Here is a 13,445-nt window from a genome sequence, read left to right as displayed (position 1 = left end):
GAATATTTGGTGAGTGAACTTGGCTCAGTTGGCTGTGTTGTAGATACGTAAAAATGGTCTCCCCCCACAGACCGTGGTCTGCGGACAGAGGTCAACCCGGATCGGATACGAAGTATCCGTTCCAAAAAATGTACAAGTAACTACTCGCTCACAGGCGGGGCCATTATTCATCGATGAGTAACGATTGAGCATTTAACGGGACTAACTTCCTGCCGTGGCACACGTGTAGAACATGGAGCATGGGCGTGGCCGCTCGGGGCAGTTCCGACGGCGCGCGACCATGAGTCGCTATCATCGACAGAGGTCAAACCCCGCACATCCGGAAGGCACCGAGGAAGCTTCGCGGTCAACGTTCGTGCCATCATCATCAAACATGCATTGTGCTAATTGTAATAAACGTATCGATAAGCTAAAACGTGCACAAAAGCGAATTCTGAATGGACAGTGGTTCTGTAATTCGTGTGCTATGAAAATGTAGAAGAGACAATGTTCGAAGCCGATCGAGATCAGCTTCCAAATCAGGTTCAAGTGCAGGTTCGGAAATAGAACCCAGTTCGGAGTCAGGCACTGGATCGGACACAGATTGGAATAGTGACGATGTGGCTAGTGCAGTTGAAAAGGAAGAAGAGAAAACTCTAAAGCTACCATTCTCTAGAACATCAAAGACAAAATCGAAGTGCTTACTAGGGTGTAAGGGAAAACCGGTACGAAACGTGACAAAAGAGGCAATAACCAAAGTGATGGTTGAAAAGGCCATAGTTGTTCCTATCGGTACAAGGTTTTGTCGTGATCACTTCGAAAAAGATGACAACTTCAAGCAAGAAGCACTTGAAAACGTGGTTCAACACAAGATCAGTGAGGACTCAGAGCTGCCAGTAAATGAATGGGTAAACCTCATCACAGGACTAAGAATCGGTAGTTCAGTACACGAGAAGGCAAACAATCCCTTCTCAAAAATGTCAGATGTGGAAATGTCACTAGCTACAGGTAGAACTAAAATCTCAGTTTGATGACTTAGACAATCAAAATGCAATAAGATAGAGCTTGGAGTATATCTGACAATGCTGTACACTCGTGAATCCCAAAGATCACTTGGACTAAGATATAAAATGGATAAGACTCGTGTATATTGATGTATTCAGAATACTCGTCAATCAATGTGGATGAACTTCGTTCCAAAACATATCAGTGTAAAAATAGAAACACAAGAAGATGCAGATGCTCTTCGAGCTAATCTCAAAATAGTCAATCAATCTTCGCAAATACATTGTACAGAACTAACGATGAATCGATAATAAGATGTGGGATGGTACGTACTTGTACTTGAATAAGAGCCTCAATTTTCGATATCAAAGAATGTCATACTCTGGACATAAAAAGCGAAACTGTGTAAAGTCAATGGTGATATGTGCTCCGAACGGATACATACAGTCCGTACTAGGAAAATTGGACGATGACTTCTGGGATGGAAACTCGTCAGATGGAGCAGTTCTCCGCATGATAATGAATCAAACCTGGTTCAAGATGTTGTACAAAACAGGTGATGTGTTCGTACTAGACCGAGGATTCTCCCATGTAGCAGATGAGTTTGAAGACAAGGGATTTGTAGTTAAAATACCCGTATCTCACCAAGGAAATAAACAGTTGGATGACATTCAGGCAAATAAATCAAGAGAATGTACAGTTGTCCGTTGGGTAATCGAAAACACGAATCGAGACCTTAAAAAATATAAGTACTTGGCTAAACAGTTAAGGAGTAGAATGATACGAAGTCTACTTAGAGACACGACAGTTGTAGCCACCATGCACAACGCGTACGGTAGGAGAAGATACAGAAAGAACGAAGCTCAGGCGGCTCAGAAGCTACTCAGCTTGATCAATGAACGCAACTGGCTAGTTCCGTTAGTTCAGCCGATGAACAAAATGAGAGCAGCGTTCCTAAAGATGACAGCTGATGAAATACCAGAATTCTCAGAGTTGAGTGAACGAGACATGAACGAACTAGGTTCGACATACATCAAAAGTCTAGCCAAGTCTTACTACTTCGACCACTTGTTCAATGGAGAATATGAGTTCTCGATAGTAAAAGATAATCATCATCCTGACTATGCCGAACATATGCCAGCAATTCCAATGCTTGTAAGAGGCAAAATGCATACGCGTCATTCGAGCAGTAAGCAGTACATGCTGTACATTCTGTCTGACTGGGACTTAGATGGACACAAAGCCATCAAAGCACACTACTGTACTTGCGACAACGGTGCAAGAACTGCAGGTTGCTGCGCGCATGTAATGGCAGTAATATGGTATCTCGGGTACTATAGACACACTGACTAAACGATACACGCTCTTTCAGAGTTCCTAAATAGGCACTTCGACGGAAGTGAAATGCCACCATATGAACCTGACGATAAACCTAGTATGTAAATAGTATAGATAAAGAAAAACAAACCAGAAAACGACAAAAAAATAAGACAATCCGCACAAAAGTAATAAACTACGAAAATCAAAAATAAATAAATAAAATAAAATACGAAAATCCAAAAAGAGAAATAAAATTAAAAAAACTCCAAGAAAATCATGCAACTATAAGAAAATATGTAAATATATATATATATATATATATAAAAAAAAGAAACAACTGTACATATACATTTTGCGGCTACCGATTTTCATGTCACGTGATTTTCTCCAAATAATAAGATATATATTTTCAGAAAGCTCTTTGTCCATAGTTTCTTATTTTTAGTTTTTTGTTAAACATTTCCGATGTTCACGTACCTAATATCGTAAAAAACCTACATATTTTCGCTCCTTTTATGGACCTCCATGTTAATTCAAACCGATTTTTAGGTATGATCCAGATGGTCATCGTACTTACATTTGGTATTAACGTACGCAGAATTGATCGCGCTACAGCATATATCAATATCATTATTATTCGCAATGGGGTGCTACAGCATTATACGGGAGGCAATCTCTTTATGACGTACATAACTAAAACACAATATTTTACGTTACTAATAGAAGATCAATGGTGGAAAAAAAAAAAAAAAAACAGACATTATGAAAAATCTGGGAATCACATTTGATAGGCATTTAAAATATTTTCTTACCACACAAATGCTATCATGCAAACAGCAAGAAAGAACAATAGGCTTTATTTATTATTTTTTTTTTCTATTTCAGAACGATAGAATATGTATTTATACAAATTACTTGTAAGAACTAAGCTAGAGTCTGGTTCTGTAATATGAAACAGTATATCTAAAACTTTGACTAACAGATTGACAGTATTCTTGACCCGGATGCGATGGTAGCGCCACAAGAGATTTTTAGGTCCAGTGCCGTTTAGGACTTGTGCCGCGAAATGATTTTTAGGTCTTGTGCCATTTAGGACTAGTGCCGTGTCAAGTCAATTTGCAAGGAGTCAGAAAAAAATAAAGTAACAATACTATTTGATTTTTCGACCTGAAACAAACTCATTTTGCATTGGGAAGTTTGTAGATACATTTCCAGTGACAATTTTCTACAAACCAAATCGGGTGGATTTCGGGAAGGGGGGTCTTTTCCCCCAAATGTATGATTTTTTTTCTACAATTTTGGGCTTTTGCCCCCTTGACGTCACTGAATTTGAACTAAGTATCTCAAATGCCACCAAAAATTATAGCAGGGACCTTGCCCAAGAATATAAAGGTGATTTCATAACCTGGTCTCATTTATCAAGTCGTCATTATTTATTTGCAAGGTGTTAGATAAAAATATAGTAACAATACTATTTCATATTTCGCCCTGCAACAAACTGATTTTCCATTGAAAAGGTTAGGAGGACTTTTGTCCCCCTGGCCCCACTAAATTTGCATAAAGTATCATAAATGCCACCAAAAATTATAGTACAGACCCTGGACAACAAAATACTTTTTACTTCATGTCTCTGTACACAATAGAAGTGATGCTATATGCTTTTGTTTCACATACTACACCCGCCGTATCGTGAAGCATATTGAGCGTTCGGGCGTCGTAAGTTAGTGTTTAAGACCAGTCAGAAACTGAGAAAACTTGGCTGGGAGATGTTAATGCATCCACCGTATAAGACAGACCTAGCATCGTCAGACTGTCATCTGTTTCGGTCTCTGCAGAACGTCGTGAGTGATGTTAATTTTGAAAGATGTCTGTTGAAACCACATGTCACAGCTTTTATACCAGAAACCGCTGAAGTTCCGTAGCGAAAGGATTATGATGCCGAGAAAATGGTAAGTCATCGAAAGAAATGGTGCATATGTGATTTCATAATGTTACTTTGAAATCACTAAAAATGTCTTCTCAATTTTGACCTCCAAAGGATCAATACCTTTTAGACAACGTGATACTTCGAATTTCGATGAAGTAATTTCGTTAAGGTTGGTGTAAAGGGATAAGTTTTGCCAATAGATGTCACTACAGTCTTCGTATCTCTCTCATGTATTTTTTACCCTTCACAAAAATTTACAATTTCTCTTGCAGATTTCAATCTAGAGACTTCAAATTTTTTGGAGAAGGAACTTCATAACCTATCGAAGGCAACAATCCGTGCCGATTTTTTATTTTGAATTTTCTTTATTGTTGAAAGTTATATTGTTAAAGGTTTGGATATCCCTTTCAACAAACAAGCCATTTCAACAATGAAGAAAATTCTAAATAAAAAATCGGCACGGATTGTTGCCTTCGATAGGTTATGAAGTTCCTTCTCAAAAAATTTGAAATCTCTAGATTGAAATTTGTAAGAGAAATCGTGAATTTTCGTGAAAGGTAAAAAATACGTGAGAGATATACGAAGACTGTCGTGACATCTATCGGCAAAACTTGTCACTTTAAACTAACCTTAAAAGGGAGTGTAAGTTGGACGTCTGGCATTGAAAAAATGGGGAAAAAGGATTGTGTGCTCAGAGATTTCAATAAAAACACACTATAAAAACATTATGTAAACAGTTGAATATATATATGTAAACTCTACCATGTTCTTAACGCTTCGAAAGATTTATCTATCCTTAGTAAAATATTCCTTTGGAGAACATTCTGTGGACTGATACGATTTACATTTAGATCCAATTTGAGTTAGTGAAAAGGGTTTATGTCGTTTTTTTAAATAAAAAATGTCTCTTTTAAGTATAGTCCATATGAGTCGTGAATCTACAAAATAATTTAATAAAATATTAACAGCTCTATAAATATTGCAAGTTAAAGGAAATGAACGATAAGTTGAGCGATGATTCAAGAATTGATGGAAGAAAGCGGGAAATCTTCGGTAACATTCACGGGCAAGATGCTATTCACCACAACATTACATGGCCTGCCATACAATCAGAAATCGTTCATACTAGACAAGTTCTAACATTGGAGTCGGACAAGTTCTAACCCACACCAACACAGAGTTACGGCCATGTTGAGCGATATGAAGTAGTCTGGAACATACAACTTTTCGGAAGTCTGGCAGACAAATCCAAACGAGAAAAATGACTCATCGGAGTATACTATTCTCTTCCAATCATCAGCGGCCAATCTCAGCACTATGTTTCTCGTACTATCGTGTTACTGGTGTCGAGGAGGTTTCGAAAGTGCAACACGATGATGGACAATTTATACAGCTGTCGTCGAACTGTGGTTGTAGAAACAGGTCGTTGAAAGTATTGTGTTCTATGGTTAGATACGCTACATTAGCTGTATGGCTCTTTCTTACAATCCTGCTCCGCGTTCTGGTATTTGTCTCACCAAGAACTGGTTTCTATCTACCATTCGTCTTCTCTGATGATATGCTGCCACAAGGTCTGTACACCGTTTCTCGAAAAACTTAAAACAATGGCGCCCGTAAATACACTTGCTCCAGCTAACAGCATACCCATAATTTGCCCTGTTTGAAAATCGAAGAAAATCGAGATTACACTTACGAATCCATACTAGCCATCCTTTTGTTTTAGTTGGATGTCATTGGACTCAGAATCTCTTCCGATGCACTAGTTCGGACAAGCTTAAGTCAGTCAATGCCGCACTTTAATATCCAATGAGGTTGTACTTCGTTATAAAAAAGTAAATAAATAAATAAATATAAACTATTGGCTGTATCTTCTGTAACTGGGGCATAATATTTCAAGGTTAGCGGTTACAGCTACATCGACAAAGCGGAACAGCCCAGTGATTCTGTTAATGCACTGCCGCACACCACACATTTATCTTTCAACTAACTATGATACGCTCCCTAACAACTCGAGTCTTTTCAGTGCCCCCCCAGACACAGACATTATGCTATTAACGACCTCATTGACATGAAACGTGGATTTGTCAAAGAAGGCTTACTCTTTTAAAAGATGTTCATTTTTATCAGTACGGGATAACATGGAATTGAAAACACCTCGATGTTTTTTGATTTCATTTTTTGTGCTTTTTGAATCTTTTAAACATAGAATAGAGTTCTAAGGCGGTAGTGCAGTACTCTATGCATTGTAGTCTTTGATACTTGTAATTGATGTGTCGCAGTGATTTGCTTGGTGATCTGGTGAATGCTCTTCGAATCTTTGCCACATGATCTTCAAATGTTGAAGGTCATCAATTTATATTGTCACTTAATTATTTGACAAGAAGTGGATGTTCCGTGTATGTGGTTCTGAATTTTAGTTGGACACTGATTGGCAATTTAATTTGAGCTAGCTTTCCTACACATTGCATCTTTTCTTGCTGTGAGAGCGACATTTTCACATTTAGGCTAACGTGGCGCTTCAGATGACTGATTCAGTCCTCAAATTATACACAGAAAATTGGTTGTTCAATCACAGAGATATACAAAAATAAAAGAGTAATGTATATTTGTGTGTGTATTCTTAGTAGGAATTTTCATTTAGTGTGTCAGTTACACATATTATAGCTAAAGATAATAGTTTATAACTCTTTTTGTTTGTTTGTTTCTAATTAGCGTTTCATTTTATTTCAGATCAGATGACGAATTTGCCCGTATAAGAGCGATAATCGAAAATTACAATGAGGAGAACAATGAGTCACTATCCGATGACCATACAGTCGAAGATTTCTATTGTCAAGCGTGTAATCTATCTTTTATTAAAAGAGCAGACCTGAGAGATCATGTAGCGATACACACATTAGATGATTTGTTTCAGTGTGAGAAGTGTGATAGTATATTCTGTCAATACGACGATTATGAGACCCATCTGGAAAAGCATAAAGAGAAGGAAGCATTGTATATGTGCGAGATTTGTGGTGTAGTGTTTGAACAAAAGGGACTTTTTAAGAAGCACTTGGCAACCGAACATTCAAAACCAAGTGTTTGTACAATTTGTGGTCGACAGTTTAAAGGACAACGAAAATTAAAGATTCATATGAGAGTCAATCATAGCAAAGAGTGGGTAACATGTAAATACTGTGGTCGATCGTATTCCAGTAGAGCCAATCTAAGTAAACATGTGAAGCTACATACTGAAGAGAAGCCTCATCGGTGTGTGCAATGTCCTGCGGCGTTTTATCAGAAGGGTGATCTGGAACGACACTGTCGTGTTCATAGTGGGTTAAAACCGTGGGTATGCGAGGAATGTGGAAAATGTTTTACGTATAAAAAGAGTCTTACAGAACATCAAAGATGGCATACAGGACAGAAGGCATTTCACTGTCATATATGTGGTAAAGATTATGTATTAAAAGACAGTTTTCGAAAACATATGTTAGCTCATAATGAAAATAAACCTTATTTGTGCCAGACTTGCGGACGTTCATTTCTAGATAGGACAGGACTTTCTCTACATTCGGTCGTACATAGTAAAGAGAAGCCATACTCGTGTGAGGAGTGTGGTAAGAAATTTGCGTGGAGAAACGGTTTAAATTTTCACGTTAAAAAATTCCATCGTGGATTAATTCCAAAACGAGAATACGTATGTCATATGTGTGGAAAAGTTCTCGTATCTAAAGTTGGTTACCAATATCACCTGAGAAGTCATTCAAAACAAGATAAGCATGAATGCGAAACATGTGGTAAGAATTTTTCAACCGAGGCTTCCTTACGGGCGCATACCAGTAAACATTCCGGGGAAAAGCCTTTCGTATGCAAGGTTTGCAATAGCAGTTTCCCTCGTCAGAATGCTCTGTTATTACATGAAAAAAATGTCCATGGAGAAGTGCCAATCAAATGCGAGCATTGCGACAAATTTTTTGCTTGTAGACAGTATTACTTGAATCATGTGATTGTTCATAGTGATTTAAAGCCGTTCAGCTGTACGAAGTGTGGGAAATCATTTCGAAGGAAATATGCTTTGTCATTGCACACGCGAATTCATCAAAACGGCAAAGCGTATCACTGCAGTCAATGTGGACAGACCTTTGATACTCCCAATGGACTAACAAATCATGTGAACAGTACTCACGTAGAAGGGAAACCTTTCCCATGCTTAGAATGTGGCAAAGCTTTCTCAACTCATACTAGTCTTCTATGGCACAAACGAATTCATAATTAGTGTTTTCTTCTTTCTATAATGACAGTTAGAATTAATAGAATACCTTGATTACATTTTTTCCCGTCTGATTTATAAGTAACGTTTGGCTTACCATGACATAACATTCTATTTACTTCATTAGAATCGCTGATTGCAGCAGATGTTGGTCTTGAGCAGCACCAACAGAGGTTCTCACAATTGTAATTGTTCTGCAGCTGTAGCAGGTTTTTGTACAGTTCTGTATAGAAGCACGATTTTCACGTTTCACTCATTGTTAGCATAATAGTTGTTTAAAAGCAAAGCCGCCATAATGTATCTTATATGGAGAAGAATCTTGGAAGTTCACCGAGTTTGAATTAATGTATTACAATGCCGTGCTTTTGAGAAATACGATTTTTGCCTAATGCTTTGGAGCTTGACATTTGAATCAACTCTGTTAAATACACACAGTCTGTACTCTAGGTTCTGATTGTCACAGTAGGTTTAAGTGGAATCAACTCTTGTTCAATATTCAAATATATATATATATATGTAAAATTATGTATTTTTATCGTTATAAACCCATGATTATGCATAATTTATATCAAAATATATTAAAGATATTTATTAATCCAGTATGTTCTAGTGTTTATTTTTTAAACTAAATATCCAACTTTTTTAAAAAAACTAATAGTAGAACTATTTATAACTTACCATTAACTAGGAAAAGTTTTCAAATTATCTACTACAAAATTTATCAGTATGAACAATATGAACACATTGTTAGTTTAGGTGAAAATAGTCTGTTTCTGTTACAGATGATTAGATCTTCGATTTTTCATGCAAAATACGAATTACGTGTTTATATTTTGCACATAACGGTGTTTTTAAAGACATGTTCTACAGAATCCTGTTTTCTTATTGTTCTGGATTTAAGATAAGGTTTCATATTCTGTAAATTACCGTCATTCGCTCTGTAGTAAGATTTCTTTGGCAACAAAAGTATCAAAACTGTATGCTAACTCATTATTTTTGATATGCCTGGAACCGGTACACATATTTATTTATCTCTTGGACAGAATGGATACGGTTGCATTGCTAATTTATACTACAAGGCAATAGGAATATTAAAAAAAAAAAAAAAAAAAAGACGTGTCATTTACCTTGAAATGCTTTTACAACTTCTAAGTTAATAATTAAATAACAACAATAATATAAAAAAAGCTGAAATTTTGTACAATGAAAATATTGATAGAGGGAAATTGTTTGACATACTCTACAGTACCACCAGATTAACAGTTTTGCCAACCTAACAGTTTTTTTAAAGATATACGTCAGATTATTATAGATTTCAAGCCTACATATTAAGTGAAAATGTACAATACCACATTTATTATTGAATGTTAAAAAATAGAGACGACGCAGAATGACAAACACCAAAACTTTGAAAGCATCTACAACATTAATAAAACAAGTGACACTAACAATGCATATCCAAAGTAACTTAGCGCTGAAGAGCAAGATTACAAGGGAATGAAAATTTGTCTTTTCTTTTTAAAACACTATTTTGAAAAACTGCTTAAATAGGTATTACATCCCATCACATAGACGATGATTAGGTCTTCGATTAGTTGTAAAAATTATAGCACGGTTTACAGTAGTCATAAAAAAAAAAGCAGGTAGATATCGCTGTACTGCTTAAAATGACGTAGTCTGGTGTTTGATATCAAAATGGATATACCGGGCGAAAATTAGTATGAATTTGGATACTCACCTGAAAGAAGAAAAGGAAGACGTTGTTTCTATGACATACGAATGTTGTGTTAGTTACAAAATAAATGGTTGATGATGATAAGCCTATTCTCTAAGTTCAACTTTAGGTTTCTTCGGAAACAATAAAGATGCCAGATTCGAGCCCCAAGCCAACCTTCGCAATCGGGAAAAATGTGAAAAAGTGTTCTTTTTTTTTTCTTTTAAGTGTAATAAGACTTGTTGAAATGTTATTAAGTATAGATAAAAGTAGCATTATCAAAATACTAATGATGTAGTATTTCGAAACTTTGTACATACATGTATATACAGTATGTGAGCATGTATACATGTGAGCATATGCTGGTTTTGTCGCCTACAGTTTCATACGTAAAGGAACATTTCCAACGAAGGGAAAGACCGCGAGTATAGTTCTCGCATGCATAGTAGAATGAAATACAGGAGAGAGAGAGAAAAAAATTTCAGCAAATATGAATGTCATTGTCTTGGAAATCCAGTTAGATCTTGTCAGAAGGAACTCCACAGGAGTATTTATGTTAGCTCAGTGGTAAAGTAGGGGACTTCTAATTGTAAGATCGTGAGTTCGATTTCCGTTTATTTCAAACTTTTTGATATTTAATTGTATATTCCTCAATGCGTAAATAATAAATATATTAAATAAATTATATATATATATATATATATATATTCATACAATCATTTCAGGACGTAAGTAATTATTATGTTCAAAATATAGAATCTGAGATGTGGTGGGTGTTGACAGTCGGTATATTATATGTGAATTTTCAATACAAGTTAAGTAAATCGTATAATGACAATACATAATGTGTGTTCTGTATTTGTCTGCAACTATTTGTCATACGGAAGTTACTTCTCAATATTTTCATTGCAACATGAGATTTACGTTGTTAAAGATACTATTATAATAGCTAAATATGAGATATTTACATCTAGTGTTTATTTTTATTTCATCGGTTAAATTGTGGATTATTATAAATACACGTTATTCGTCTAATGCATAATCACAGTCATGCAGAGTAAAATGCACTATTTATTGTATAATTTGAGAAAAACGGCATGTTCTGCTGTTTTGAATTTATTAGCATTTTCCCCCACTTTACGTGAGAGACTGAAATATACATAATTGTATTTCGTTAAACACTTCCAATCTGCGATTTTGTGACACCTTGTATAAGAACCAATGGTGATCGAGTATGTAACATTACGAAATAATTAATTCAATTTCCGAATTTCAAATTATCGAAATTTCTAAATATGGGAATTTTGCAGTTGTAGAAAGTAAAAATCCCATATCCAAATATATGAAACACAACAAAAAATTGACAGGGTTGTAGGAAAGAAACCGTATAAATCCACAGTGATACTAATTGAGTAATGAAAGTAAATAAATATTTTCATTGCCATTTGTCGTTTAAGTGTGTTCAAACATTTTCTACATCGAGCCCTTTGGGCTTTCGGAATATTCCAAGTTTAATACAACATTTGTAATGGATATGAGTGATATAAGTATCATTGTCCTCGAAACGGGAAATTTGAAGTAATGTTTCTTCTGAACGACTTTATAAGTGAGTTCATGTTAACTCACTGGTGGAGCGTGGGATTTCCGATTGTCAGGTCTTCAGCTCAAATTCTTCAGAGGTTTATTTATTTATTTATTTATTTATTTATTTATTCGTAAGATTGTACAAAAATATGATATAAGGAGTGATTACTTCGAGAAATATTTTCAAAAAAGGTTCGGTATCCCTAAAAAGGCTGTTTTAGGAGTTCGGGTGGGGGACACCAATATTGTGCCCGGGACCTTCCCGCATTTATTACACGTTCCGTTCTTCTGGGTATCTGTCATTTCCTTCCTCCATTTCTAAGCATGCCTCGGAAACAATGCCCCACAGGTCATCCCGTGTTCTTGGTGGATCTGCGTCAGGCGAACTGTTCCTTAGAGTAAGCTTCACCTCTGCCCACGTATTTTGCATAAGATGAGGTCTGCTTCACGAGGCGGCCAGTGAATTAAATTAATCTCAGCCTGTCCTGTGAACTCTTCCCGAATCATACGGGTATGTATTGGGACTGATCTTGCTGAAACTGAATGTCACCATGAGGCTGAAGTACTGATAGCGTCTTGATGTTACTCATAATGTGTAAGTACTGAGCACTGTCCAGGTACTCTTCAATTCTGTGAATCTATCCTACACCACGTCTGGAAATCACCCTCAAAATGAAATAGACACATGACCACTGCGATTATAAGCAGCCACATATCCAGGGTCATATCGGATGCCACTCGGGCGATACACAAAGTGGCGTCCCTCATTCGATGTTGTGAATATGGATTCATTTGACAAGGTACATTCGCGAAGTGTCCCCTCGGAATTCATGTAAAATTGATTCAAATGCAAAGTTCTCCGCGGCCCAATGTGTATTGTAATAATTTTAGCAGCCCATACGGGTAATTTGCATATTTATGGGCCTTCATATATCCGGAATTTAGTCAACCACTAGTATAAAGCTCGGTCACAAAATTGCTTTTAGTTTCTTTAGATGTAATTGGACATGAATGTGGGTATATGCAAAACAAATAGGATCAAGTACTGTTTCTCTGACACATTATATCCATCCCCGACGGCATATTGAATTCAACTTTCGGTTTTCAAATGGGAATAGGTGCATGTGATACATCAAATTCATATAAAATTTTCTCGGAAATTCATTAGTGTAGTTAATTTTAACGTAGCTTGTACCGTTTTCAAGGTATTGCATGTTAAATGTCAGGCACTTCACGAATGTTGAAAAAATAGATAACTGTGCAGTTTCCCGTGTGTATATGTAATCTTTTAAACGATTTATTGTGGACGAAATATTCCCTGAACGTAAATACATACATACACACAGACATAGATACGGAAATGATAGGTCTTCACCCAAATCTGGTCGTATCTTAATTTACATTAGGCATTTTGACTGTAATAGAATACTTCCTTGTTATGGTATAACATGAAAGTAATAACAATCACTCACATAAATGTAATAAGATTATAACACCAATGTTGTAAAGAGTTTGTTTATACCTACAGTCAGTGGCGTATTTACGATTTTGTTTCGGGGGCTTTGCAACTTTATTTCTGGAAATGTGAAAATTCTGCAAGATATTTGATTTACTTTAAGATAGTAAGTAAAATTTTGGTGAAGCTTAAGCCCGGCAGCCCCCTC

At 36.1% G+C, this 13,445-nt stretch overlaps 1 protein-coding gene across 2 annotated transcripts in view; it reads left to right on the top strand.

The window, feature by feature from the left end:
* The window catches only part of LOC145668051 (uncharacterized), an 80,422-nt gene extending 71,337 nt beyond the window's left edge, over positions 1-9,085 (top strand). For both annotated transcript variants that reach the window (XM_081735532.1, XM_081735533.1), the window contains one exon: positions 6,962-9,085. In XM_081735532.1, the coding sequence (XP_081591658.1) occupies positions 6,962-8,489 (1,528 nt within the window). In that variant the 3' untranslated portion in view covers positions 8,490-9,085. The remainder of the gene's footprint in view (positions 1-6,961) is intronic.
* Positions 9,086-13,445: the final 4,360 nt, after the last annotated feature.

The sequence above is a fragment of the Thermobia domestica genome, chromosome 13 (assembly GCF_964235325.1).
Source record: "Thermobia domestica chromosome 13, izTheDome1.hap1.1, whole genome shotgun sequence".
NCBI classification, from domain to species: domain Eukaryota; kingdom Metazoa; phylum Arthropoda; class Insecta; order Zygentoma; family Lepismatidae; genus Thermobia; species Thermobia domestica.
Note: the sequence above shows the minus strand (reverse complement) of the source record. Positions and strands in the feature narration are given on the sequence as shown.